This window comes from Lontra canadensis, unplaced genomic scaffold, assembly GCF_010015895.1.
Source record: "Lontra canadensis isolate GAN:19392208 unplaced genomic scaffold, GSC_riverotter_1.0 scaffold184, whole genome shotgun sequence".
NCBI classification, from domain to species: domain Eukaryota; kingdom Metazoa; phylum Chordata; class Mammalia; order Carnivora; family Mustelidae; genus Lontra; species Lontra canadensis.
The window spans coordinates 1165856-1193633 of NW_022631178.1; the positions used below are offsets into that span (position 1 = coordinate 1165856).

The window sequence follows — 27778 nt, forward strand, 5'->3', positions numbered from 1 at the left end:
GGCGGCGGTGCGGGAGCGGGAGCGGGGGCCCGAGCGGGCGCTGGAGCCGGAGCCGCAGCGCGAGCGGGGCCCGGAGCGGGGGTCCGCGCCGTGCTGCTGAGGGAGCCCGGGCCGCTGCCCGGCCGGCCGGGGGCCACGGCCACGGCCACGGCGGAGTCCCCGAGGTAAGGACGCGCGCCCTCGCCACTGCCACGGCCAAGCGCCCGGCCGCGGACCCCCGCCCGCCGGCCCCGCACCTGGGGTCCACCCCGCCCACTGACCCCGCATTCCAGCCCCGCTGCCCCGCTCCTCGCGCACTCACCGGACGGCCCCTTCCCCCGACTCGGGTCCTGCGGCCTCGCGCTCCCGCCGACGCCTCCGCGGCGGCGCTCCGGGCCTCCCCGACGCCTGGCTCCCGGCCGCGCTGCCCCCCGCCCCCGTGCAGGCTCGGCGGTCGTCCGGGGGCCCGGCTTGAGACCCCGCCGTCCACTGAGCCGCGCTCCACTTCGCCCCTCGCGGCCCCGGCTGCTCGGGCTCCTTGCCCCCTGCCCGTGTCCCCGCACGTCCCCCCTTAGACCCTGGACCCCTGCCCCGGCCCAGCCGTGCCTGGCTTTGTGGGCTGGAAGGCCCCGAGGGGACAGCGGGGCCGGCGGGGACGGGTCATGCGGCAGGGGGTCTCGTCCGCGGTGACCTGTTGCGGGGCCCTGCTTAGGAGCGGCCGCCTCGGTGTGGCTGTGCCCTCCCCTTTCCGCCCGCGCCCCCGGTTTTGTTTTCCGGAAACACTTTGGATCAGGGAGGGGGTGCGCTGTCTGTGCGCCGGGGGCGGAGGCCGTGCGGATCTCCTCCCTGCCCCCGCCTGCCCCAACTTTCTCAGGGATGCTTTCGGGGGGGGTGTTGCTGGGGCTGTCGTCCTGGGGAGGTCTGGGGGCTCTTGGTCTCTGGGCGGTAGTGTTTGTGGGCCGTTCCTCGGAGGGCTCCAGCATGCCTTCCCGGGCCTTCTGGCCAGTTCTCAGACTCGGGGGCGTCTGCAGGGCGGCCCTCCACTGTGTGGGGCCTCCGTCCTCGCCTGCAGGACATGGCCCGCTCCGCTGGTGTCTCCAGCCCCACAGGCTGCTGCGGCTCGTGGGTGTGAGAGATGAGTGGGAGCACAAAGGCTCCAGTGTAGGGGGTAAGGTCCGCGGGGCCTTGATCCGGTCCCTGGAGGAGGTGGGCCCTTGACAAGACAGACTGGGAGCCAGGCCCGAAGGTTCGAAAGGGGGAAGTTTGCGGTTTTGCCGGTAGTTCGTTCTTTGTTTGCTTGTGTCTCCACCAAATTGTGCCACAAGAAAGGGACCCCTGCAGGCAGATGGGCAGGCTGGTGGGTGGGGATGGGCTGTGGTACCCCCAGGTGTTCTCTTCACCCTCCGGGGGGGGGGTGGTCTGTGGCCTTGCCTCAGAAACAGAAACGGGGAGTGCTTGAGTGCTGGGGGCGCAGCGGTCCTGGGCCTGCTGGGCCAGTGGAGGTGGGACCTGTGTGGTGCGGGTGGGGAGGGAGGTCTGAAAGGAGTGGACTGGACATACCTGGCCCACCCTGGGGGTGGACAGAACCCCAGGGGCTCTGCGGGGGCCGTGGGGCACAGGTCTTTCTGTCTGAAGCCGGTGCTTGGACCTTCTTGCGTAAAGGGGCTTCGTGTCTGATGTGGACGACTTCTCATTTCTCGATGGACTGGGGATGAGTGGCTTGTTACGTGGCTCTGGGTGTGTCCCTGCTCTGTGATGACAGACCCCGTGAAGACAGGCTTCTTTGAACTGCTGGTTCTGGTTCCAGCTGATTTTTCTCCTCCTTTTAATTACATAGTAATTACCTCTGGGTTGCGAGAGGAAGTAGGTGAGTTTTTTTTCCCCCTAAGTTGAAAGCCTCCCTATCTGTTCATCCCAGCTCGGGGGAAGCCAGCATGCCGCCAGTAGGCATTCCAGACACCCACGGGGTCACTGGTGTCCGTGGGGATTTACATGGGCCCCCCCTGGCCTGTGGTGGCCTTTCCCCTGGGATGCCCAGTAACCGCTTGTCCCATAGTTGACTTTGTTGAGTTCCCCCTTTCTCCCAGCCCCCATGGAGCTGCCCCAGGCCACCTTACGAGCAGCAGGGTCCCTCGTCCTGGTTGTGGTGGGGTGGATCTCTGGCTTGGCAGGTTCTTTCCAGGTGGGCCTTGTCTCCTCCTAGGAGGAGGTGAAGTCCATCAAGGCCCTAGGTCCAGTGGTGGGCAGAGGGCTGGGTGGAGCAGGAGAGGTGGGGCTGTGGGGCACTGGGGGCTGGGGGTCACCAGCCTTCAGGCCTCTGGCAACATCGGGCAGGTCAGCATGGTCGGCTCTGATGGGGAGGCAGGCGCCTGTGCACGAGCGGGGGCATGCTGGTGGGGTGGCGGCCTGCATCACTGCCTTGGTGGCTCGCGCTGGGGCCGCAGGGCGCACTGGGGAGAGCTCTGGCGACTGCTCGGGAATGTTCCCATGGGTCGAGTCTTTCCATGTGGTGCAGTCAGTGGGCCCTTAGGGAAAGGGAGAACCAAGCCAAGGTCTGGTGGGTCTGGAAGGTCCCTACCCTGTGTGGCTTCGAGTCTGCCCCCTTCCCTTTTGGGGGGCCATGCTGGGCAGCCTCCTGAGTCCCTGTTGTGCAGTCGAGGAAGCAGAGTCCTGTGTGACCTGCTGGGTATGGAGGCCTGGGCCCTGATGAGGCCAGCACGCACACCTGTGCCCCTTGGTGCCCACGGTGCCGGGCAGGACTGGCCCAGGCAGGAGTGGGTGTGCTGGGAGTTCCTGGGGCTCCTGCTGGCTGGGAGCAATTATTGGTCCTCACCATCCCGTGGGTGCTGGCCTGCCTTGGTGTCTCCCTCTCGTCCCGTCTTCCACACAGGGCCCTTGTGGTGTGGGGGTCCACTCACAGGGTCGGAGGCCCTCTCGCAGGGGGGTAAGTCCTTGTGCCAAAACCCCCAGTCTTCCTGCTCACAGGAGCAGGCTGTGGTTCTGGGCCCTGCTGTTGCACCGGCTCTCTCCAGGCCCCGTCTGGGGTCCCCTCCCTTGGAAGGCCTCCCTCATAGTCTGCTCACCCTCAGGGCAGCTGGAAGCCCATTTCTGGGAGCCTCCCCCCTTGTGATGGGTCCTTTCTCTTCCGGGAGCTCGGTGGCGTCCACGGTTAAGTGTCGTTACAGAAGTTTTGTTCCTTAAGCTGCTCTTGGTGTGTGTCGGATTAACTGATGCACCAGACCCGGGATGCAAAGTCAACCTCGGGTTCTGTCTGCTGAGGCTCCCATCAGCACCCACCTCGCCCCCTGAAGCTCAAGTCCAGTGCAGCTCTCTTGGCAGGTGGGCAAGGTGCCTGCGTTTCTCATGCTGCTCAGACCTCCTGCCAGGACCCAGGTAGCTCCTGGGTGGTCCTGGGACGATGCAAGGTGGCCCTGGGGCAGGCAGTCCCTGTTTAAGAGGCGGAAAGGGACATACTTCGTTGTTACTGGTTTCACATTGGTGTGTGACATTTTAGTCTTAGGAAAATTGTGTGTAAAGGGAGACGTCAGCTCTCCGGTAGTCTCCGCTGTCTAAGTGAGGGACACCTCACCTGCTTTTGGGTCTGAGATTGAGCCCCCGTCTCGGAGAGCGGGTACCTGTCTCCCCTGCAGATATGGGCTTGAGGGCAGCATCTCCCCCGTGGCTGTGCCTGTCCTCGTAGTCTCTGCTTGTTGTGGTCCCAGGATCCGGCCGGTGGGCTCGGAGTGAGCAGGGCGGCCGCCTCAAGGAGTGAGCCTTGGCTCACCAGGCAGGGAATGGGCCCAGCAGAGCCCTTCTGCCGACCTGTGGCCATGGAGGCTCCGGACAGCACCCCTCGGTGGGGCGGTGCCTCTCGAGGCTTCCCAGCAGAGGGTCGGGGACACTGCAGTCTCCCCAGGTTCATTTGTGTGTCTCAGGGATTAGAATTCCCAGACAGAGACTTCCAGGAAGGCTGGGGGCTTCGGGGAGAGGTGGGTGTGGTTCATTGGGACACAGGACACCGGAGGGCGCTCTCACTGCTTCTAGAAACGGTGTTGGGAGTAATTCCGGGGCCGTGACCGGAGACCGATGTCTTTACAGAACCGTTACCACGCCGTGCAGGAGGCTGTGTGTCCCACAAATCATCTCCAGTCCACCCCCCGAGCAGCTCCGCATGCGAGAGTGGGGCCAGGAGGGCTGATGAGCCTGGACAGTGGGCCCTGGGGCCCTGAGGCCCTGAGTGCACCTCCCTGCCCCAGCAGTGCCTTCCCTCCTGCCTCTCTGCGTTGACACCCGCGGGGAGGCTGGCGGGAGCTCGCAGCATGGCCACTCACTGCCGGCCCCTGCTTGGGGGCTGCCTTCATTTTGCTTAGGCTGCACTGATGGGCCTGTTGGAAATCTGTGCTGAGGACATGTTCTGTCCCCGCGCCCTGACACAGGGGTTGACGCACTCCCTGGGGGGCTTCCTGGGTGCTGTGGGGGCTGAACAGCTTCCCTGGCCCCACCCACTTGGTGCCAGGAGCCCTCCAGTCATGACGGAGCAGACGTCCCCAGGTGTCGCCCATGGTTCCTGGGGGCAGGATGTCCCCGGTGAGAGCCCCGCCCTGTAGATTTGCTGCCAGCTGCTGCTGGGAGCCGAGCTGAGAGCGGCCTCCCCGAGCATGAGGCTGTGTGGCCGTGGGTCCCGGGGCCTGTGCGGTGCAGCCCTCCATTGTGTTCTGGAGCTGGACGTCTGAGGACGCAAGCTGGGAGAGGGCTCTGGGGCTGGTCCCCCAGGAGCCATCAGGGGGCGGCCTGGAGCTTCCGGCTGGGCTGCGTTGTGTCTCCATGGGGACCACGTCCGGAGCTGCATCTGGCGCGGGGAGTCCGGGAGGGAGGGGCCGGGCGCCTGGGGAGAGCAGAGGGCCGCGGCATAGGGGCAGCCCTGCCGCTCCCAGTGCGCCTTGTGGCCCTCGCCCAGGCTCTCCAGGGCCCGCTCACCCCCTGGGCCTCAGCTTTGCCGTTGAGGTGGTCTCGGTGGTCCTCGGCTTTTGGGGGGTGACAAGGGTTTCTGAGGCACTGGTGCTCCAGATCCCGGGTGGAGATGGGACTCGGGCTTGGCAAAAAAGCAACAGGTGGAATTCATTTTATTTGGTTAAACAGAGATCACAAGGGGCGGGGCGGGGGGCAGGCTCCCCGCCGAGCAGAGAGCCTGGTGCAGGATTCAATCCCAGGACCCTGAGACCCTGACCTGAGCCAGAGGCAGAGGCCCAACCCGCTGAGCCCCCGGCACCTGTGTGGGAGGCGTTGTTGACCTTGCTTGTTAGTTCCTTCCTGCTGACATGTGTGGACACTTGTGGCCCATCGCTCTCTGGGAGCTAAATTTTCATTGGAAATGCTTGATTTTAAAAAGTAGCACAGAATTGACCAGAAAACATTTGTGGCCCGGTGCGCAGTCCGTCAGCTCTACTGGGCCCGAGGACTTGAGCTTTGGACAGACAGAGCTGCTTCGTGGGAGCGTGTCCCATGTCCTCCGGGGACGCCCTCGCACCCGCGTCCGTGTTGCCGACCGAGGTCCCTTGTTAAGGGAGCTTCTAGCGTTTTTATCTGCTGTTCTGGCTGCCGGTGCCGGGCTATTGCGGGTTGGGGTGGGTGGCTGGTGACCCCGCGGCCTCAGCCCCTCGGGGAGCGCTGGGATCCCGGGTCGTGAGCTGGGCCGCGTGTGCGTTCAGAGGGGCCTCCTGGGCGCTGGGGGCGGTTCCAGTGTCGGGGGAGGCGCTGCCATGCGTGTGGCCAGAGGCAGGGGCTGGGTAGCTCGGGCTTGCTCCTGGTCTGTAACTGGTCCCCACTGCCACCTGGGTCTCTGGTGGTGGGGACGGGGCTGGCTGCCTCCCGAGGCCTTCGGTGTCGGCGCCTGTGAGCCTGGCGGTGGGAGAGCCCTGTGTGTGTGCGGGAGAGTGGGGGCCGCACCGTCGCCCTGACCGGCCTTGGTGAGCGCCGGGGTGTTCTGTGAGCTCAGGCTCCCTGGGCCAAGTGGGCTGGGCCTGTCCTGGGTGACTGTGGCGGGGGGCATCCTCGCCCGGGGGCCCCCCAGGGGTTGAGACTCGCAGGTTGGGGTCGCTGAGCGCTCACGAGTCAGCCCGTCCTCTCCCCGGGCTTGCCGGTTTCTGCGTCGTTGACTTCCTGTGGGCACGCGGCCCTCGGCTCCGCGGAAGCGCCTGCGGCCGCTCGCACGGGAACAGGGATGCGGCCTCGACGCCGGTGGGCTCGCAGGTGTGCCTTCCGTCTGTGCCCGGCCCTCCCAACCCCCCTCACTGCCTGTTCGTTTGGATGTGCTTATTTTCAGTACTTTCTCAGGATTTATTTTAGAGAGACCACGTGCGCCTACACGAGTGGGAGGCGCCGACAGGGGGAGAGAACCCCAGGCAGACCCGTGCTGAGTGCAGAGCCCGACGTGGGGCTCAGTCCCGTGACCCTGAGATCACGACCCGACCCAAAGCCCGGAGTCGGAGGCTTCACTCACTGAGCCCCCCAGGCGCCCTGTGGCTTTTTAAACAGCTTTATTGAGACACCACGCGCTGTGCTTTTTCTGTTTCTAGTTGAGATGTAATTTACAGAACCATAAAAAATTCACTGAAATGTGCACTTTGGTGGATTTTAATACATTCATAGTTTTGTGGAACCATCACCTCCCTGTCATTCCAGAATGTCCCGTCATCCCAGAAGGAAACCCCATCCCATCGGCCATCACCCCCTCCCCAGCCCCGACCCCTGCAAACCCCCTTCCTGTCGGTGGAGGAGCCTGGTCTGGAGGTGTCACATGCGTGGACTCACACCCCGTGGGGCTTCCTGTGTCTGGTTCCCTCCCCGGGTGTCGTGGGCTCGGGGTCCGTCCGCAGGGCTGTGGGGGGGGGGGCTCGCTCCTGCTGGTGGCCAAGTGCCGTGCCCATGGGCGGGGGACGCATGTCTGTTTGTCCGAGGGTGGACACTGAGGTTGGGGTCGTGTCTGCCTTTCGACTGCTGTGAGCACGGCACACAGGTTTTGTGTAGACGCATGTTGTCCGTTCTGTGGTGGACCCCGAGTAGCGGGTCGCTGGGTCCCTTGACGGCTCTGTGAGTAACTCTGAGGAGCTGCTGACGGTTTTCCTCCGTGGCCGCTGCCGTGTTCTGCACTCACTATGGGTGAGGCCCCCGGTCTCCCCATCTTCACCGATTCCGTGGTCACTGCGTCCGGGCTTTTCGCGTCATTTCTGCTTCCTGGGTTAGGGTCTGACCCCTCATGGGGCCATCTCTGCCTCCTCGTGTCTGCCCCGCACCTTCTAGAACCCTGGGGTTCCTGCAGCAGCTGTGTGGGGGCACCCAGCTGTCCCGTGGCCATGGACTTCCTCATCCACGCTCCTCTGAGAAGGTGCACGCAGTGTCCTGGAGTGACACGCGGGCCTCATGAGTCAGTGTCCTGGTTTTGGTGGTTCAGTTGTTTGAGGGAGAGCGAGCAAGAGAGCGTATAAGCAGGGGCGAGGCAGAGGCAGAGGGAGACGCAAACTCCCCACCGAGCAGGGAGCCCGATGAGGGACTCGATCCAAGGCCCCTGGGATCACGACCTGAGCCAAAGGCAGACACGTCACCAACTAAGCCCCCCAGGCGCCCCAGTTTGGGTTTTTGCTAATAGCCCTTCTTCCAGAGCAGCCGTGTGCGGAGTTCCCGCACAGGACAGAGCTCCTGGGGCTCCACGCGCGGACCCTCTGCTCATGCTGCACGTCCACACGGTGACGGGCAGGCCCCGGCCCCTCGTTATTCACTAGAGATCCTCGCTCTGTCCCGGGACCCCGTCCCGACCCCACAGGATTTCCGTTGTCCCTCTGCTTCAGACCCTCTGGGCCGAGACCCTAAGTCCACTGTTCCTTGTATGGATGCCCTGGGAGGTCGGAGGAGGGCTGGCTGGGGGTCCCGCAGGACGTCCCCAGGCTGCGTTCATCCCATCAGTTCCCTGCTGCCCATGCAGCTCCTGCCTGTGGCCACTGGCGGTGTCTCCCAGCAGGGCTACACACTGTTCTGGAGCCCAGAGGTCTGGGATCCAGGTGTGGCGGGGCGGCACCCGCCTTGCAGGCCTCAGGACGGGCCCTGCCTACCCCTGCCGGACTCTGTCCTTGCTGTTCCTTGGCTGTGGCTGCGCCTGTGGCCTCCCTTCCTGGACATCTTTGTTCTCTCCTTGTGAGGACACTTGTCTAAGGAGACAGCCTACCCTAAATTTGCCAGAGGGTCACATTTCTGGGGCTTCAGACATGCCTCTCCAGGGACACAAGTGCCCACACCAAGGACTGCTACAGCGCGTGTCTTGGTCACTCTGGGCCTGCCGGGACAGGGGGTCCCTGGGGGCTGTCGTGTGGGGTGGGATCACCTGCCCCCATGATGGGGTTAGCTCTATGAAAAGTTATGGACAAGGGCTCTCCTGGGTGTCTGGGAACGGTCAGAGGAGAGGCCAGCGCGGGAGTGTGACAGCCCCGGGCGTCCACTGAGCCCCTGGCCCCTGCCTCGTTCGTCTTCCATGAACGTGACTGGTGACTTCTGGGCTGGACAGATGGCCCCCCGTGGGCCACGTGCGGGCCGTGGTGCAGGCTGCCTGAGCAGCAGGGCCCAGCCCACCCCTCGGAGCCCCCACGGCCGGGGAGGCCCTGTGGGCGTCCCCGCCGTCCCCCGTCGCAGGACTGGAGTGTGCCCTGCTCATCGGCCTGGAGCCCTCCCACTTCCCTTGGGCTCCGTCTCAGCTGTTTTCAGATGCACCGGACGGGGCGCGGGGCCCCGTGGCCCCAACAGCTCACCCAGGGATCTGTGTCCTGCTGGGCTTTTTGGAGGCGACGTTTCGAAGCAGATCCCGGGCGTCCTCTCCTGCCTGTAAACAGAGCTGGGGATCCTGGTGCCCAGGTCTTGGGGTCGCCTTCTGACGAGTCTCCGCTTGGTGCCAGTGCGCGGGCTCGGCTGCGGGGCCTCACCTCTCTTTTGTGGTCTGGTTCATTGTGTGAAAGCCCGGGTCTGTCCGAAGGTCACAAGCCAGGTACTGTGAATTCCGGGGCGCTCGGGCCCAGATCCAGGCCACGTCTGCACAGCTTGGTCAGCGTCGGCTGTGCCCGAGCCGCTGGAGAGCAGACTCTGGTGGCTGCCGCCTGTGGCTGCAGCGGTGCCCCGTCCATGGTCGCCCAGGACTCCACGCCGTCTTCTTGCAACGCGGCCTCCGTGCGCCTTCGTGGCCACTGAGCTGACGCTCACCGTGGTCCGAGGTCTTCCGCTCCTGCTCGCTGAGTAGTGGCGTGTGTGTGGCACCCACTGAGGACGCTTGTCCCCGAGCTCGCCCCCACTGGTTACCTGCAGTCCTTCGTCTGCGAGTCCCAGCGCATGACCTGTTCCCTGGAACGCACCTCTGCGCTGGCCTCACTGCAGGGGGCCTCCCACCCTGGGGCACTTACTTCTCTGTCATAACGCGACCTTGCAAGTGATTTCAGACTTCTGGGCTGCGGCCACGAGGTTGGCCACGTGTCCAGGGTCCAGGTCACCCTTGGGAGTGCTGTGTGGACACCAGGATGCGGCGCAGGGGGTCCTTGTGATCCTGGGCCCAGGTGAGTCCTGGGAGGAGGCCTGGCCTCCCGGTCATCAAGGCCCCGTGAGACAAGGGTGGGTCCGGCTCAGGAGGGACGTGTGTGTCCAGAGATGTTGGGGTGGGGCGCAGCCTGGATCCCATGGAGGTGGGTGCTTGTGGGTTGGGCCCCAGGCCTGGGGCAGCCTCGGAGGGCCCCACATCCCAGGAGGGAGGCCATCTGCATGCACCTGCTCCCAGACTTGCCCGGGCTCTGGGCTGGGGCTGTGCTGGTGATGTCAGCCAGGGACTGTGACATCACTGAGTGGACGCGGTCAGAGAAGGGGGTTCTTGGGGCCTCCACCAGGGGAGCTGGCCCCTGGCCCTGACAAGATGGAGGACCCCCAAAAAACCACGGCAGGTAACTCACCTGAGGTGGGTGCTCACAGAGGAGCACAGCCCTGCCCCAGAGCGGTCTCCACAAGGCCTGCTTGGCGGGGACATGGGGGCCGCCTGGGCACGCGGTCTGTGGTCCTCTTGGTGGGGGCGGTCTGAGGCCTTCCCTGCGTCAGGGGGCTCTGGGGGGGCTGCCCTGGGTCAGGAATTGGGGGCCATGTTGGTTGGGCAGAGACTGGGTTTATCTTAGGCCTGGGGGAGGGACAAGAAGCCCCTTCCCCCAACATGGTTACTCTTAGCGGCGGCGCCTGGGCCAGGGCTAGGGCCGACGGCAGACACTGCCGCTGCCCTCGGATGGCAGGTTACCTGGCTGGACCCAGGCATGCCAGGCTGGCATCTGGCCTGGCCGTGTCAGGCCTCTGCGCTGCTCCTGTCCTTGCTTCCCTGGGCTGGCAGGTGACTCGCTCTTGCTGGTCCCCTGTGGGTCCTCCCTGGCTTTCAGAGTGTACCAAGGCACAACCCAGGATGCCCCTCTGTGGCCCGTGCTGGGTGGGGTGGCCTCCCAGGGCACGCTGAGTTTGGCTGCCTTCTAGAACGTTTGCAGGTCCGTGCTGCCTGCTGGGTTGGGGGGAGGTGGCCCTCTTCCATGGGGGTGAAGAGGAGCTGGTATCCTCAGGGCTTTCCCGGGAAGGGGTCAGACTGAAGGGCTTCTCACCTGCCATCACGGTGCCTGCTGTACCCCGAGGGGGGCAGCCGCCGACCAGCTGGGGCCAGCATGGGGCTTGGGAGAGCTGCAGGTGCGGGTCGCTGGCACAGTGCCCGGGGGCCTGTGTGGGGCAGTGCGCTCATGAGCATCCTTCCCGTGCTGCCCCCAGGTGCCCAGTCTGCGCCATCTGCTGGAGCCACTGGAGGCCCCAGCTGGATGGGGAGGCCGTCAGGGGCCGCTGGGGAGGCTCACACAGAGGGAGCCTGTTGCTGAGCCTGCCAGCTGGTGGACTCCTCCCCGCAGTGGGTTTGGAGAGAGAGAGAGGGGTGTGGACGGTGTCCCCAAGCCCCCAGCATGCCACCCCTACGGTCAGGATTCTCCATGGCAGCAGGAGGTGTCTGGGGAGGGGCGTGCTGTGAGACCCCGGACCCCGCTGTCACAGGCAATGGCTGGGGTGAGCACAGGGGTCTCTTGGAGGGACCCTAAGAACCAACCCCAGGCACAGGGTTCTCCCTGAGGCTCTGGTCTCCGGAGGGCAGCTCTGCAGGCCCAGAGGGTTTGCGCCTGGGTCACGAGGCCGGGGGAGATGCCCATCTAGGGTGGGGGCTGCTAGGGATGGCCCTGTGCCACCAGCGGGGGGGGCTCCCAGGAGGAGTGGGGGCTGAGGTCCTGAGGGGTGTGGCCCACAGAGGAGCTCCTCCAGAGTGCCTGGGGCAGAGCCCTTCCAGTAGGTCCGCAGGGAGTGGCGTCCAGAGCCAGGTGTCCCTGCCTGCAGAGGGTACCGCAGAGCCCACCCCGGCCTCCCCGACCTCCCCTGCCTGCCCGGCCTCCCAGCTGCACTCCCAGAGGTCTTCCCGCTGACCCGCCCGGCCACTGCTGGTGCCTCTGAAGAGCAGAGACCCGCTCGTCCCTCGGGAAGTGCCCCGGGTTTGAGGGGCTCCGTGCCAGGCCCCAGGACAGAGAGCAGGTGTCTGTCTTTCCGGGTCGCCTGGCTTCGTCTGTGTGGAGCCTGTGTTCGGGACCCCCGTCCCCCCACCCCCAGCTGATGGCTCTGAGGTGGTCCCCCTGCTGGCTTCTAGCGCGCTGCCTTTGCGGGGAGCCCCCGGGGCCCCTCCACCCTGGAGCTCACCCCTCGTCAGGAGAGCGGCCGTCGTGAGATGCGAGAATGGTCCGTGTCCCTCATGATCTTGAAGACTCCCGTGGCTCTTACATCTGCAGGGATCTGGGCCTCTGTGTTTCGAGTCACTGTGTGTGCGCGCGTGCCCGCGTGTGCCCGCGTGTGCCGGTGGCCTGTGCCTGGTGGCGCTCTGAGGAAGGAGAGTCTGAGCATCCACGGGGCAGTAGGTGGGCTCTGGTGCCCCGTGGGTGTGGACCCCAGGAGGCTCCCGGGGGAGTGGGGAGAGCGCCGGGAGCGTGCGGGGCGTGCGGGGGGCTGTGGCTGTGGCTGTGGCGTTCTGCCCTTCACTTTTTACCAGAGAACCGGGTGTTTGTTGCAAAAGTCCTGGCCCGGCTGATGACCGCGTCCTGCCGGGTTCTGCTCCATCCGGCCCTCCAGGCAGCTCCAGACCGGCCGTGCCGCCTCCGCTCCCAGGGCCCCCGCAGCCTGTGGGACCCCTCCCGAGGGCAGCTGCCGCCGTCCCCTCCTCCATTCCTTTTTCACGACGACATTCAGCCGCAGCCACTCTGGGGAAGCCGGTCTGGCCGCCTCTGTCTCGGTCAGCGGAGGAGACTGACTAGAAAGAAGCGGGCGTTCGGGGAAACGTGGACAGAGGCGCTGCCACTGGGCTGGCAGCGCGGGCTAGAGCCCGGGGAGCGCTGGTGGCCCCGCGTGCGGGCTGGGGGCTTCCGGGACGCGGGCAGCTGCTCCTCCGATGGCTTCGGTACGATGTCGGGGCGGCAACGGCGCGCCCGCCGCGCACCCAGGACACCGGCCGCACGTGTCCGCCGACGCTCGCCTCTCAGCGCTCAGAGACGGACGCGCGCGGTGCCCCGCGGCCCCTGTCACGGACCCGAGCCCACGACGCTCGGGGAGGGAACCAGACACAGAAGGCCTCACGGGGTGTGAGTCCACGCGTGTGTCACGCCCAGACCAGGCTCCTCCATGGACGGGAAGGGGGCTCAGTGGGGATGACTGATGGGGTTGGGGTTGCTTTTTGGGGAGATGGAAGGTTCTGGGATGAGATCATGGTAATGGTTGGATAACTCTATTAAAGACCACTGAACTGTGTGCTTTTTTATTCTTTTTATTTTTTAGATTTTTTTTTTTTAATTTTTAAAGATTTTATTTGACAGAGATCACAAGCAGGCAGAGAAGCAGGCAGAGAGAGTGGGTGGGAGCAGGCTCCTCACGGACCAGAGAGCCCGATGCGGGGCTCGATCCAGGACCTTGGGATCATGACCTGAGCCGAAGGCAGAGGCTTTAACCCACTGAGCTCCCCAGGCATCCCCAACTGTGCGCTTTTCAAGGGTGACCAGTATGGGATGTGGGTCATATCCGTGATATGGGTGATGGTAGAGCAAGGACCGAGAGACGGGAGGTGCCGTCTGCCCCCTCATGGGGAGAGAGGTGCTGTCCAGCTCCTTCCGTGTGGTTCCAATGCCCCCATGGTGTGCCTGGGGCGGGTCTGGCTCAGGCCAGGAGGAGGACGGAGCCCATCGAGGGCTTTGTTGTTGTTTTTACAGGAAATAAGTATTTTTTAACGTATAATGTATTACTGGTTTCAGAGATACAGGTGTGTGATTTACCCGTCCTACACAGTTCACAGCGCTCCCCACAGCACCTGCCCTCCCCGATGCCCATCCCCCAGGTGCCCCATCGCCCCCCAACCCCCTCCCCTCCAGCAGCTCTCAGTTTGTTTTCTGAGGTTAAGAGTTTCTTACAGTTTGTCTCCCTGTCTAGTTTTATCTTAGTTTCATTTTCTCCCGTTGCCCCTGTGCTCCTGTCTTGTTTCTACGATGCTCATATCCGTGATGTCCTGTGACAATTGTCTTCCTCTGATTTCGCTCAGTGTAACCGGCTCTAGTTCTGTCCACGTCATTGCAAATGGCAAGATTTCGTCCTTTCCGATGACGGCGTGATATTCGTGTGTACCTGGACCACATCTGCACCCATTCATCTGTTGGGGGACATCTGGGCTTTTGCCACAGTTTGGCTCCTGTGGACGCTGGGGGACAGGCCGAGGGCAGCGTTCATAGCAGACTTGGGGCGACGGTGTCTGTGGTGGAGGCCGGGTGCACTCGGGGGGCTCCTGCGGGGTCTCCAAGCGCCCCCGACGGAAAGGGGCCGGCTCTGCCAGTCTCACATGGCCGTGTTCCCTCCTCAGGGAGCCCAGCCACTGTCCCCAAGACCCCACGCCCCTTGCATGTTCTAGGCTCTGCCCAGGGGTATGTGGGACACCACTGATGGAGCAGAGACTGGGGACCCCCGCACGCCCCCTTCTTCGTGTTGGGCCCTGTTGCTGACCGACAGGCCCAGCACACCTCGCTGGCTCTGGCCCCCAGGCCCTGCTTGAGGGATGGTTCCCAAAGCGGGCGGGGCTTTGCCTGCGCCTGCCGGACCCGCCTGAGGTCCTTCCGGCTCGAGCAGAGGGACAGAGCGAGGCCCCGCCCAGGCTCCCAGGGCAGCTCGCCTTTCTGGGTGATGTGGGCGTGCACGCGTGTGTGCAAGCCTGGAAGGGGGGGTGTGTGTGCCACAGCCCTGGGCCATCACCCCTCCCTGAGCACGCGGCCCGGGGATCCCCTCCATGGGACCCCTGCCTGCTCTGAGCCAGCTGCACCCAGGACTCTGGGTCTGGCCTGGTCCGCGGAGCAAGGGTCCTGGCCCCCCGCCCCCCCGGGGGAGGCAGCACCATCTGTGCCGCTGGTGCCCCCTGCCCGGGAGAGCTGGCAGCAGCACTGGCCGCGGGGAAGCCGCCTGCCCTCACGGTGTTCCCGCCTGCCAGCCCCTGCCCGCTCAGTTAAAAACCCGCTGCCTCCCTCCACGGTGAGCTCACCGTGCCCTGTTGCCTTGTTTCCTGTCACCTCGTCCTGTCAGCCACGTGCAGACATTATGGGCGGGTGTGGCAGGCCTTGAGTACTGGACGGGGACGGTGTGGGCTGGTAGCGGCCTCCGGCAGTGCACTCAGATTTATTTAATCAATTAGTTTGGAGAGGGGCCGAGGAGGGAGGGAGGGAGGGTGCGGGGAGAGCATGTCAAGCAGGCTCCGCGCCCAGGGCAGACGCCCGCAGGGGCCTCGCTCTCAGGAGCCTGGGATCACGACCTGGGCTGAAACCCAGCGTCCTCCTCACACTCCATCAGCCCCTGGAGGCGCCCGGGCACCCCGCCCTGACTTGAGAGGAGGACGTGTCGAGTGGCGGGGTTGGTGCTTTCTCTTTGAGGAGATCCTTCGGCTTTGGTGTGAGCGGTTGGCGGGGTTGGAGAGAGAGGCCTGGTCTGGCTGAGTCTGCCGGGTGGGCGCGGGTCCGGGAGGGCCTGGGGCCACGGCGCTGGAGGCCGCTGGCCGGGGTGGTTTCTGTGGGTACCTGTCCTCGCCATAGCCAGCTCGGGTGGCTGGCCCCTTCCTCCCTGTATCCTGGGGGCTGCTCGGTACCCACCCTTCCTTCTCAGCCCTCCAGGGCTCCCTGCAGTCCCTCCGGCCAAGGCTGGTCCCACTCCAGTGGCAGCTGCGGACCACGTGAAGCCTTGCCGGGGTCAAGGTTCCCTCCAGCCCTGCCTGACCACAGGCCACGGTTCTGTGCCGTGAGGCCCACATGCACAGCCCGGGGGGGGGGGCGGTGGGACGGCCCCGAGGCATCCGAGATCCGTGGTGAGGGTCTCTCAGCCTTGGGCACTCTCTGCTCTCTCTGCGCCCAGGCTTGGGGCTCCACAGCTGGCTTTGGGGTTCTGAGGCCTCAGTCACGTGACTGGCCACCCCCTCTGCCGGGGGCTCTGTCCTCGAGTCCTGGGGCAGGGGCCCCTCAACAGAGCCCATCCCCCACCAGCCCGGCCTGTGGCATTCACAGGGGCCTGAGTCACTGCACCCCTGTCCCCCAGAAAGTCGTGGGTCATGCTCGCACCTTCAGAAGTCTGCAGCGTGCTGGTTCACTGCCCAAGCCTCTCATGGTGCTACCCGTGGGTCCCCCCGCTGGTCTGGGACTGTGTCGTGGACACGCATGGCCTCCTGACCCCTGTCTTTGTTTCTCTACCAGCTGGGAGCTACGAGATTTGAGGCGGCGGGACCTGTCAACAGAATGTGTCCTCCCCCTGCATGCGACCCCGAGGCCACCGAGATGAGCGCCACGGCCGGGCCCTGGCAAGCGCCCGCGTCTCACTAGCAGGGAGCCCGCCGGGCCGCCATGGTGTACTAGCCCCGAAGAGCCGGCCGCAGCCTCAGGTCTGCCCGGACCCGGGATTTGCACGGCAGCAGAGTCACCGTGGAGAGGCCAGGGTACCACAAACTTATGGATTTTGACAAGAAAGGAGGGAAAGGGGAGTCGGAGGAGGGTCGGAGAATGTCTAAGGCCGGCGGCCGGACCAGCCACGGCGTCCGGAGCTCGGGGACCAGCTCAGGGGTCCTGATGGTGGGACCCAACTTCCGGGTCGGGAAGAAGATAGGCTGTGGCAACTTCGGGGAGCTCCGGCTAGGTGAGCCCCTCGCTTATGTTCTGGGGCACGGGAGGGGGAGGCTGCCGGACGGGGCTACGGCCCCCACTCCCAGATGACTTCAGATGGCTGGGACTGGGAATTCAGGTAAGTGTGAGATTCTGCTCCCCAAGCGGGAGGTTTTGCCGGAGGGGTGGAGCCCTAGCCTCAACCTGTGTTTCCCTGTCAGTCGGGGATTGTGTGCCCCCCGCCGTGCAGGGGGGACCCACATGGAAGTTTCTAGCTGGTGGGGACAGGGGCATTAGCCAGTGAGATGTGTGCTCAGCCCCCGCTGAGCCCTTGGCTGAGCCCTGGTGCCGCAGGCAGAGCCTGAGCCCTCCCCCAGCCGGCGGCCCTGGGAGCCTGCCGGGGTCCTGCGCAGAGCCAGAGGCACAGCACAGCTGCCCGAGGCGGCCGGCACTGGGCTTGGGCGGTGGCGTCTCGCAGCTTGTCTGCGGCTTTAGGAAGCCCTGGGCTCAGGGTCTGTGAGCGAGCAACTGTCGGGGGCTGGGGTCCGGTCTCTGGGTGCAGGTCGAGGGGGCGGGCGAGGCTGGTGCTGGGCTCGAGCAGCGGGTGCGGGTGTCACTCGGGCACGGAGGCTGCTGAGTTTGCGGCCGAGGGCAGAGGCAGCGGCGTCCGGCCCTCCTGACAGCCTGCAGCCAGTCCCGCAGCCGACCCAGACGGAGCCACCCTGTCCCCTTCCCGCTGCCCTGCTAGCGTGTGCACACCCGTGCTCGCACACACCAGGCCGGCCTGCAGCCTGGGGGCTACAAAGGCCTATCTTTGGGGTGTTGGGGTCAGCAGCCTACACAGTCTGGGTGTGCACAGACAAGTGACATGGTGCGTTGGGGCCGTGGGGTGCCGTAGTTTTGGGCTTCAAGCCTTTTTAAAATTGAGGGGCGTGGTGTTTTCTGCCGGGCTTCTGCCCGCATGGTTTTGCGTGTCCCCGCTGCTGCATGTGTAGCTAGCTGGTTGTCGGTCTTTGTGACCGCGCCCCGTTGTCCCCGTCCATCCTCCCGCTCAGGGACGTGCGGCTGCGCACAGATTTCCGCCACTGTGGTGCACGTGCTCCGTGCGCCCTCCCCAAGTCGAGCGCAGATGTTTAGTTAAAGCGCTGGGTTGCGGACGGGAAACTGCCAGACTGGCCCCGCAGGGAGGGCAACATTTCTAAACTCCCACGGGCAGCGTCCGAGGGCCCGGGAGTCCTGCGGCCCCGTCCGAGTTCAGGCTTGTCCGGCTTCTCTGCTGGAGCGCGCTCGGGGACGCCGGCTGGTCTCGTGGGCACTTCCCGATGATTCCTGCCCTCCCGTCCGTCGTGCGGCTTTTTCCAGGCAACTCGAAGGTTTTCTCTTTGCTTCTGGTTTCAGACCACGATTCTGCGTGGTTTAGGGCGGATTTCCGTGTGTCTGTCCCACGGGACTGAGCGCGCTGCAGACCTGTGTGACTCCTTTCCGTTGCATCGGAGCAGCTTTGGTCCTCTGTCCGGCTCGTTCCTGCCTTCGTCTTCCGGCCTTTTGCGTCCCCCGGCCGACGGCGCGCGAGGTGCTGGACGCTCTCCTGCGGGGCCCCCAGGCGGCGGGTGTTCCCACGGCCCGTGGCCTCCCTTTGCTTCGGTCCCGTTCGGTTTTGCTCGTCTATACGTTCACCTTCCGTCCCTCCGCCGCGTCTGGCCTGTTGTCGGAGCCGCTCGGGCTGAATCTTTCCTTCACGCTCGGCGTTTCTCACTTCTCTGGACGCCCCGTTTCCCCCTCGGAGTTTCCCATTTGCCTGTTCGTGTCACCCGTCTTGTCCTTTGAGTCTCACGCATCCTCGTGACTGTTAAACACTGAGCACCCAGCACCTCTGGCTCCGTTTTCCTCGTTACTGCCTCGCTCGCGGCGTCTCGCACCCCTGCACTGCCGTCTCCGCTGGAGTGGCGGGTGCCGCGTGGGGCGTCTGCGTGACACTTTGCCCCGGAGGCTCATCTTGACATCATCGGGGGCTGGCACTCCGCTGAGAGCAGACCTCACTCGGGCTGGAGTCACCTCTGTCCCATGGCGAGGGCGTCCTGGCTTCTTAGCCAGGGATCGGGGGAGCTCAGGGCGACCTCTGCACCTGGACGGCCGCCGCTGCAGCCTCCTGTGGCCCCCAGGATCTTCTGCTCGCCGCCCTCGGGAGCACCAGTGACTCCGCTGACATTGGGGCGGCCCTCTGAGCCCCAAGGACCTGACCGCCTCCAGCTGTGTGCGACTCCCCACTTCGGACACAAGTGGGTGCGTGTGCACACGCTCACCTTCAGCTCACTCTGGCCTTCGAGGACTTTGGCTCTCCCAGGGCTCACGCAGGCGGTCAGAACGCCTGTTTCTTCAGCAAGACCCAGTGATCAGTTACCGTAAGGGGTCAGAATCCCCAGAGCTGAAGACTTCCTGCTGTGAGGGGCGCGTGGCTGGCCCTGCTGCTTGAGCGTCTGGCTCTCGGTCTCCGCTTGGGTCGTGATCTCAGGGCTGTGGCGTCCGGCTCTGCGCTCCACGGCGGCTGCTGGGGACTCTTCTCCTGCTCCCTCCCCACACGTGCGCTTGCCTGCTTGCTCTGTCTTTGAAGTCTTTGGGAAGACCCCCTGTTTTCACGAGAAGCCGGTTAGGAGTGAGGACAGACAGGCCACAGACAGGTGGTGCTGCCGAGCGCTGTGACAGAGCCCCGGTGTCGCACACGTGTAAAAAGACGCCGTGAGTCCAGACGGGCAGGAGAGGGCCGCCCAGCCAGCTCGCCGGGGGGTGGGGGGGTGTGCGAGTCCTGATCCGGGGGCGTGAGCTGGAGCCCCGTTCTGCTGCTGGGAGGACGGAAAGAGACCACATTAGAAACGGGCAGCAGGTGTGGAGAGAGGCTCCCAGAAGCCCCCGTTGAGTCGCCATGGGGTGCAGAGGCACTCGGCCTTACCAGCCACGGGTGAAGGCGGCCACGTGAGTCGCACGCCACGTTTGCAGCTCGAGCAGCGGACCGGGCAGGGCGGCTCGGTGTGTTGGTGCCGTGCGGTGCGTGGGAGAGCGGCCTGGGGGCCAGCCGGCGTCCTCAGAGAAACACGGCAGGAGCTGGGAAGGGGGGACGGGCAGGGTGGTGCCCCCTCGGTCACTGCCTCAGGCGGGCTTCTGTGTCGATATGCAGCCGGCGGCATCCCACATCCGCCGGAGCTCGTCGCGTGGGCCTGGCGGGTGCGCACATCCCTGGGAAGTGCCTCCAGCGAAAACAGGCACCGCGAGTCCTGCTGAGCCCGGCTGTGCTCATCGGTGGGAGTACGGAGGGCGTTGCTGCTGCTTTGAAATGCTCTGCTCTTACTAAAAATAAGGAAGATGGGGGCGCCCGGGGGCTCCATTGGTTGACCCTCTGCCTTCGGCTCAGGTCATGATCCCAGGGTCCTGGGATCGAGCCCCGCATCGGGCTCTCAGCTCAGCGGGGAGCCTGTTTCTCCCCCTGCCTCTGCTGCTCCCCCTGCTTGTGCTCGCTTTCTCTCAAATAAATAAAATCTTAAAAATAAGTAAATAAAGGAGATGATCTGGTGACACGTGCACGGCCATTCAGTGGGGTAACGAGCAGGTTGTCACTAGTGTCATCTGGGGCCTGAGGGTGTGGGTCTTCCCCACGTGGCGTTTCCATTTTTTTCTGTTTGAGACTTCCTCATAAAATGTTGAAGAAAGAACGTAAGAGGCAAAAGCTAGTTTTCATTAAAAGAAAGGAAGCGGGGCTTCAAGAGACCGTCCGGTAAGCCTCTTGGTCGTCTACAGCGTGAACAGGGTCTGCCAGGACACGGGGCCTTGCGGTCCACCCCTTCCTGACCGTGGCCCGCGACGGCGAAGACGGGAAAACAGATGGAGAGAGCGGGCTGGGCGCACCCGCATGGCTCGGGCACAGGCCCGCTGTGGCCACGTGGTCTGTCCAGACGCCGTTGGACGTGAGCTTTTCTAGCTGGGCAACAGTTGGAAAAGTTTAAACACTTCGGGTCGTCCGCGTGCCGAAACCTGCCAGGGGCCCGCAGAGTGACTCTGACAGGCTGTCATGCACTCCCCGGCGACAACTGCGGACCCCCGTGAGAAGTCACCTCGCACGTGGCGGCCAGCGGCTGGGGGGCCAGGCGTCCCCGCCTCGGGTTCTCCTGAGGCCTGCGCAGCGTGTCAGGGAAACGGACCCGTGGACTCTCAAACCGCCCCAGGAACAAGGCCGTAGGATGGCCGAGGCTGCTGATGCCACAGACCACCTGGAGCACAGCTGGGATGGGGCGGGGACTTGGGGGAGGGGCTGGTGGGCAGGGGGAGCCCACGCAACAGCCTGGGAGCCGGTTCACGGGAACAGCCCGGGTGCAGGTGACACCATGATGGGGGAGTAAGCTGGGGCCTCTTCCCCACAGCGGATCCTCCGGGACAGTGGGACAGACGTGTGGCCTCCCGGAGGAGCAGGTATACCGTGTGGGGCCGCATTCGTGGTCTTCCGGGGCCTGTAAGGCCGGTCTGAGGACGTAGGCCAGGGTTGTGCTGGGAGGAGCTGCTCTGCGGGAGATGGCAGCCCGGCTCCCCACGACACAGTGCCCAAAACCCCCGGCGGGGCTAGGGAGTGGGGCCGAGCACTTGGGCAGCCCTCCGCAGTGCTGCAGCCCACCCGACCTCAGAGCCGCAGGGTGCGGGACCCTTTACAGAAGCCCTGAGCTGCGGGGCTGGGCCGGCGCTCCAGGAGCCCCATCTGGGGTTTCTAGCAGGTGAAACCTGGGCCGAGGCTGGTTCTGGAACTCACGTGTTCGCAGTTCTCTGGGGTTGGGTGTGTGGGCTCTTCCTGTGTGGGCTTCTGGAGGTCCTGCTGGTCAGTGATGGGCTCGGGAAGACCACTTGCCCCAGGCTCTTTCTAACCTGTGAGGCACACAGGTCCTAGCCCCAGGCGTGCTGGGAAGGCAGCCAGAGGAGCTCTGCCGACCAGGTGCCGCTGCGCGGGGTCTCACTGGACCACAGGTTCCAGCAAGGGGCAGGGCCCTGGGGCCTCTTTCCTTTCCGCACCACAAGGGAGTTCCCCAAGCCGATGGCCAGGGGGTGGAGCGCCTTCGGTGGGTCCCCTGCAAGACAGGACCTGGACAGGCCTCTCCATGTGGCTCCTTGCCAGGGGGCTGTGCTCCACAGGGCTGGGGTCTGCTGGTGGGACGGACAGAAGGAGATGAGCCAGGGGGGCGGGGGCGTGGACTGCTCTGGGGCTGGTCCTGGGTAGAGGCCGAGCAGCTGTTAGAGGGGAAAGGGGAGGGGGTGTTCTGGGGACCCCCGAGGGGCTGCTGCAGGTCAGATGGCACAGGCTGAGGGGAACACTGCCCTCTCCTGCTTTGCTGCCGTGGGAGCTGAAGAGGGGTCTTGGGGTCACCATGGGTCTACGTTTTCTCTCTTTGTCTTTTTAGATGGGAGAAATTGCAGCGAGCTGGTGTGCTGGCAGGAAGGAGTCCCTAGAGAGGAGTTGGGAGCGGCCCCCTTGAGTGGGCGGGCCTGGTTGGTGGCGGGAGGAGAGGGCCACCTGGGGGGGGTGGGGGGGGGGCGCGGGGGGGTGGGGGGGGGGGGGGGGGGGGGGGGGCCAGGGGTGGGGTCGGGGGCAGATGCGGCCACCCTCGGCGGGGCAGGGGGCCTCGTAGGCGTTCTTTTCCTTCCCAGGACGTGGCCAAGCTCAAGGGGGTCTGCCGGGGAATCAGAGGTGGCCCCCGGAGGCCCCTGGGTCCGCTGGGCCCCCTGCTGGGGCGCTGCGGCTCTGACGCTCGTCTCTCCCGCAGGGAAGAATCTCTACACAAATGAGTACGTGGCTATTAAACTGGTGAGTCCGGGACCTCCGTGTGCCTCCCGGCGGGTCCTGGCGGGCCACATCCGGGCTCAGACCGGCGGAGAGTCTCCTGGGGGGGGCACACACAGACGGGGGTGTCACCTGAGCTCAGACCGGCCCAGTGGGTCTCTTGGGGGGCGGTGTGCACACCATGGGGGGCGGGGGTCACCTGACCACATGTCCGCCTGCCCCTCCCAGGAGCCCATCAAGTCGCGGGCGCCCCAGCTGCACCTGGAGTACCGCTTCTACAAGCAGCTCAACGCCGCAGGTACGGCTGGCGCGGGGCGCGCGCAGTGCGGGGCGGTGCCCAGGGCGCCCCGCAGGCCCCACACGAGTCTGTGTTGCCCGCTCCAGAGGGCGTCCCTCAGGTCTACTACTTCGGTCCGTGTGGGAAGTACAATGCCATGGTGCTGGAGCTGCTCGGGCCGAGCCTGGAGGACCTGTTTGACCTGTGCGACCGCACGTTCACGCTCAAGACGGTGCTCATGATCGCCATCCAGCTGGTGCGGGCTAGGGGCGCTGGGGCAGGGCGGGGCCGGGGGGCGGGGCTGCGGGTGGCCCTGACCCCCACCCCCACCCCAGATCACGCGCATGGAGTACGTGCACACGAAGAGCCTCATCTACCGCGACGTGAAGCCCGAGAACTTCCTGGTGGGCCGGCCGGGCAGCAAGCGGCAGCACGCCATCCACATCATCGACTTCGGCCTGGCCAAGGAGTACATCGACCCCGAGACCAAGAAGCACATCCCGTACCGGGAGCACAAGAGCCTCACGGGCACGGCGCGCTACATGAGCATCAACACGCACCTGGGCAAGGGTGAGCGGCGTGCGGGCCGGGCAGGGGGGGCGCGCGGGCTGCGCTGACCTGCTCTCCCCCGCCCCCCCGCCCCCCCCGCAGAGCAGAGCCGCCGCGACGACCTGGAGGCGCTGGGCCACATGTTTATGTACTTCCTGCGCGGCAGCCTGCCCTGGCAGGGGCTAAAGGTGGGCGCGGCGGCGGGGCCGGGGGCCGGGGGCGCTGGGGGCTGGCGGCGCGGGCTCGGCTGACCGCTGTCCCCGCAGGCCGACACGCTCAAGGAGCGCTACCAGAAGATTGGGGACACCAAGCGGGCCACGCCCATCGAGGTGCTCTGCGAGAGCTTCCCAGGTGAGGGCCGCCCCCGCCCCGCGGCCCCGGGCCCGCTGACTGCCCCCCGCCCCACTAACCCCGCGCCCCCGCCGGCTCCCCACAGAGGAGATGGCCACGTACCTGCGCTACGTGCGGCGCCTGGACTTCTTCGAGAAGCCGGACTACGACTATCTGCGAAAGCTCTTCACCGACCTCTTTGACCGCAGCGGGTTCGTGTTCGACTATGAGTACGACTGGGCGGGGAAGCCCCTGGTACGTGGGCCCCGGCCCTAGAGTCCTGGTTCCTGCGGCGGGCGGGGCCCCCGGCGCATGGTGGGCGGGGCCCCGGGCAGTGGGGCGGGGGCAAGGGGCCTGGTGGGCGGCCTCAGCAGTGCGCCCCGCACCCCTTGCAGCCCACGCCCATCGGCACGGTCCACTCCGACCTGCCCTCGCAGCCTCAGCCTCGGGACAAAGCCCCGCCACACAGCAAAAACCAGGTGAGGGGCTGGGCCAACGACCCCGACATGGGGGGGTGGGGCAGGGCCCACCTGACCCACCTGCTGCGCCCCCACCCAGGCGTTGAACTCCACCAACGGGGAGCTGAACGCGGACGACCCCACGGCCGGGCACTCCAACGCCCCCATCACAGCGCCCGCGGAGGTGGAGGTGGCCGACGACACCAAGTAAGGCCCTGGGCAACAGCCGGGCATGGGGGCACCTCGGGCTCCCTTCCCACCCCGTGCCACATGTCCGTGTCCCCTCGCCCTCCCCGTGCAGGTGCTGCTGCTTCTTCAAGAGGAGGAAGAGAAAAGCAGTGCAGCGTCACAAGTGACCCCGGGGCCGAGGCGCCCCGACCCCTCCTGCCACAGCCCCCTGGGGCAGCCCGGCCCGCCGCGGCCGCGGCCAGGACGCAGACTGCAGGGCTGGCCGCAGCTGCCCGCCTGCCCCTCGCGGGCTCACTTCCTTCACACGAGACTTTGGCCGAAGTTTCTCCGCCTGTGTCTAGTCCTTCCCTCTGAGAGCAGTGACAGTGGAACAAGGAGAAGCGGCGGGGGCCGCCGCCCGCCGGAGTGAGTAGTCCGCCGCCCACGCCGCCGCCCTGTTAGTCTCATAAAGTCCAGCTTGTCTCCCTCGATCCAAAGGCCGTTTTCTCGAGGGGGCACCGTGGGCGTCGCTGTGGGGGGCGAGCCCGCCCTGGGCTTCTCTGCGCCACAGGGGAAGGCGGGGTGGGGGAGGCCCCGACCAAATGCTGCAGCAGAGCCTGGACCGGCGGGCACAGCCCCGCAGGGTCTTCTGCCGCTGCTCGTGGAGCCGAGTCCAGGGCCCAGCGCCCCAGGGGCGGCACCTGCTCGGCGCTTGGGCCGAGGTCTGTGCGCGGGCGTGCACGGGCTTTTCACGGCTGTGTTCCACGCCTCGGCGGAGCAGCGGGAGACAAGCGCCTTAAAGCCCTGTCCCAGCCCCGCGGGCGTGTCCAGGCCCGGCAGCCCTGGTGGGAGCCATCCCCCCAACCCCGCACGGAGGGCCTGCGCTGGCTCTCGGGCTGGAGCGGCGGGCCGGCCTGGCAGCCGGTGTGCGTCTAGGCCTTGCTTTACACCGTGTACAGAAACGGCACTTCGGTTTCTCTGACGCTTCCTGGAAGCCATAGAGTTTAGGGGCTTTTTTAAAAAAAATAAAGGAAAATGAAAGCAGTCCTGAGTGTGGTGTCCGGTGTTTCCAAGAGGCTTGGCTGGGGCAGCACAGGTGCGCCCGTCCCTAGGCGGGGCAGGCCCAGGGCGTGACCCCCTGCTCGCAAGACGAGGACGTCAGAGCTGCGGTCAGTGCTGGAGCTGGGCGAGGCTTCGTTTGGGGGCTGGGGACGCCGCTGTTGCCCTTGTCAGGATGAGTGTGGAGAACGGGCACGGGCTGGTCTCCTTGGGCCTGGCTTCACACAAACACGTTAGAAACCCCCCGCAAAGTGGCTGCTTGCAGGAGAAGTGGCGGGGGTGGGGCAGCTGCACTGGGTCCCTGTGCGCCTGACAAAGTGGGGGGCCCCGGGACAGCCTCACATGGTGCTTTGAATGCAGCACGGAGGAAAAAAGGTCTCGGTGGCTTCTGGGCTGCCCGTGTTCTCCCAGCGCTCATCATGTTGACACCCGCCGTGGCATGGGACGGTGTTAGGGACGGATCTTTGGATGTGGTGCGGATCGGTGAGGTCATGGTGTTGGGGGCGGGTCTCCCCCTGCTGGGCTAATGCCCTTGTGAGGGGTCTTGGAGGGATGTAGCCGAAAGCAAAGGGCGTGAATTCTTAGCAAAACCAGAATGTGACCCTGTCCACTGCAGACCAGGGAGCTCGGCCAGGGGACTCCCAGCCTGCCTGGACAGGTGACTTCGACGCCGGTGAGGATGGCGAGACACTCCCGACCGCATTCGAAGACTTCTGCGAAACGTCATCTTGGATCAGAAATTCAAAAACTAAAGACAGAAATGGACAGAACCAGAAGCGGAAACAGCTTGAATTCAGAAGGAAATGGAGGGGGAAGAGGACTTCAGGACGAGGAAGAGTGCGTAGGGCCCAGCGACCGTGAAAGGGCCCGGAAGCAGGGGACGGAGGGAGCACGAGGCGCGCCAGGAGGAAGACAGGCCGCCAGGGAGTGCCACGCCGGCAGAGCCTTTGAAGAAGCAAGTCGGAGCGAGCGTGGAAAGCCTCTGCTGGAGAGAACATTCCAGGTGGAGGGACAACGCCAACCCCCCACCCTGAACGGGCACCTGGGGGATGCAGAGAACAGCCACCGACAAGGCATCTTCTGGCGAGGCGACTGTTTCACCTGCCGGCCGGAGGCGACTCAATCGCGTGAGCGCAGGGTCCCTGCGCCGCCAGGCCGAGCTTCGTGCGGGGCTCGCAGAGCCCATGTGCGGCGCCGCGCCCTGTGCAGGCCCGTGGGGAGGATGGAGGGCAGTGACCGTGGGGGCCGCGGACACTGGAGAGAGAAGGCAGGTAGCGCAGCCAGACGCCCAGCCCCAGAGCGGATGCCACTGGCGCCCCGGGCTGTGGGGTCAGAGCCTGTGGCCCCGGGTACGGAGCGGGCGGGTCTGTGCAGGGATGGAGCTGCGGGCGCTGCTGGCCGCACAGTGGGGCCCGTTCCCGCCCACCCCGCTTCGGTGCCGTATCTGCTGTGTATTTCTGAGCAGAGTCATTGTGTCCTGGTCCCTGGTATATTTCCGTTACGTAATTGTGAGTACATGTTTCTGTGTGTGTGTTCCGTGTGCACGCGTGTGTGCGTGCTGCCTCCACCGCTCGCCGGGGAGGCCCGGGCTCGGCCTCTCCTTCCGGCCTGGGGAGGTGCTTTTAAAGGTGTTGCGAATGTGGGTTTTTGCAACAAAGTCTCAACATTTGTCGCCTGAGAACGTGTTGCCTGTGTTAGCGATGGCTGTTGGGAATGGGATTTCAGGTGGGCAGGTGGGTTCAGTTTTTTGTGGGGGCGTTTTGGGTTTTTTGCTCTCCAGCATTTTACAGATGTCATTTGGCTGATTCTGATGTGAGTCATCATTGCTCCCTTCCAGCTCCTGGACCTTTTTGTCTGGCCGCCCGCGACGCCGCATGTGAGCCGTGTGGCAGTGGCGGACAGTTGCCTCTGTCTTCGTCCTGCAGGACTTGCTGGCTCCTTAGATCTGGGGGTCGGTGTCTTGCACCAGCTCTGGCCGGTTTCCTGCTGTTAGCTCAGCAAGCGTGTTTTCCCGATGCCCCACCCCCAGGTTTCCAGTTCTCTTTGCGTCGGACCATCTTACCTGACCCCAGAGGGCTCTGATACTCTGCGGGGTTTTGTTTTATGGTTTTCTCCTCCTCCTTCTCTGTTTTTCTTTTGTGCTTCCAGTTTGGGTAATTTTGACATGTCTTTGGATTTACTAGTCCTGACTTTTAGTTGTGCTTTGTGTGCTCTTAGGCGGAGGGGCAGGCAGAGGGAGGAGCGGGCTCCCCGCTGAGCAGAGCGCCCAACATGGGGCTCCATCCCAGGACCCTGGGATCATGAATGACCCCAGCCGAAGGCAGACGCCCAACCGACTGAGCCACCCAGGCGCCCCTGACCTCTAGTTTCAACATCTGGGGCCCCCTAGTAGGTCTGCTTCTATAGGCTGTGGTGTTTTTTTCCCTCTTGGTTATAGATTTCATTTCCTCCTTCACGTTTCAGAATGGTTTTGCGTCGCAAACACTGTGCTTCAAGACCGCAGGGCCAGAGGGTGCTCCTTCCCAGACTGCCGGCCGGGCTGAGGCCTTGGTCAGGCTCATCAGGCTGTTCCCACTTGGGCTTTGGCTCGCCTCCAGTTCACAGGTCTTGAACTTTGTTCATGTCTTGAGCTTGCTTTTATTGCCAGCCCCGAGTTCTCGCAGGACTCTGATTCCCAAGCACCGAGAGACCACAGATTTCCACGCCCAGCCACCCTGCACCACCCGCCCAGCACTATGCACAATCCCCTGGGAGAAAACCTGCCATTTTCCAAGCTCCTCCAGGTTCCGGTGGGTTCTGCCGGTACACACGGGCGCCAGCCCCAGCCGGCTTCTCTCGGGCAGAGTGTGCCCTGCCCACGGCATGCCCAGCTCGGCACATGCTTCTGGGGGGCCACTTGTTGGCCTCCGCC

The 27778-nt window shown here is 65.1% G+C and overlaps 1 protein-coding gene across 1 annotated transcript; it reads left to right on the forward strand.

Moving 5' to 3' along the window:
* Positions 1 to 24048, forward strand: CSNK1G2 (casein kinase 1 gamma 2). The gene is made up of 12 exons (XM_032846919.1): positions 1 to 164; positions 15813 to 16248; positions 22010 to 22050; positions 22255 to 22324; positions 22411 to 22559; positions 22639 to 22873; positions 22955 to 23040; positions 23119 to 23203; positions 23289 to 23437; positions 23578 to 23661; positions 23741 to 23847; positions 23942 to 24048. Exons 2-12 carry the CDS (start codon positions 16065 to 16067, stop codon positions 23994 to 23996), a joined length of 1245 nt encoding a protein of 414 aa, XP_032702810.1. The 5' UTR covers positions 1 to 164; positions 15813 to 16064; the 3' UTR covers positions 23997 to 24048.
* Positions 24049 to 27778: the final 3730 nt, after the last annotated feature.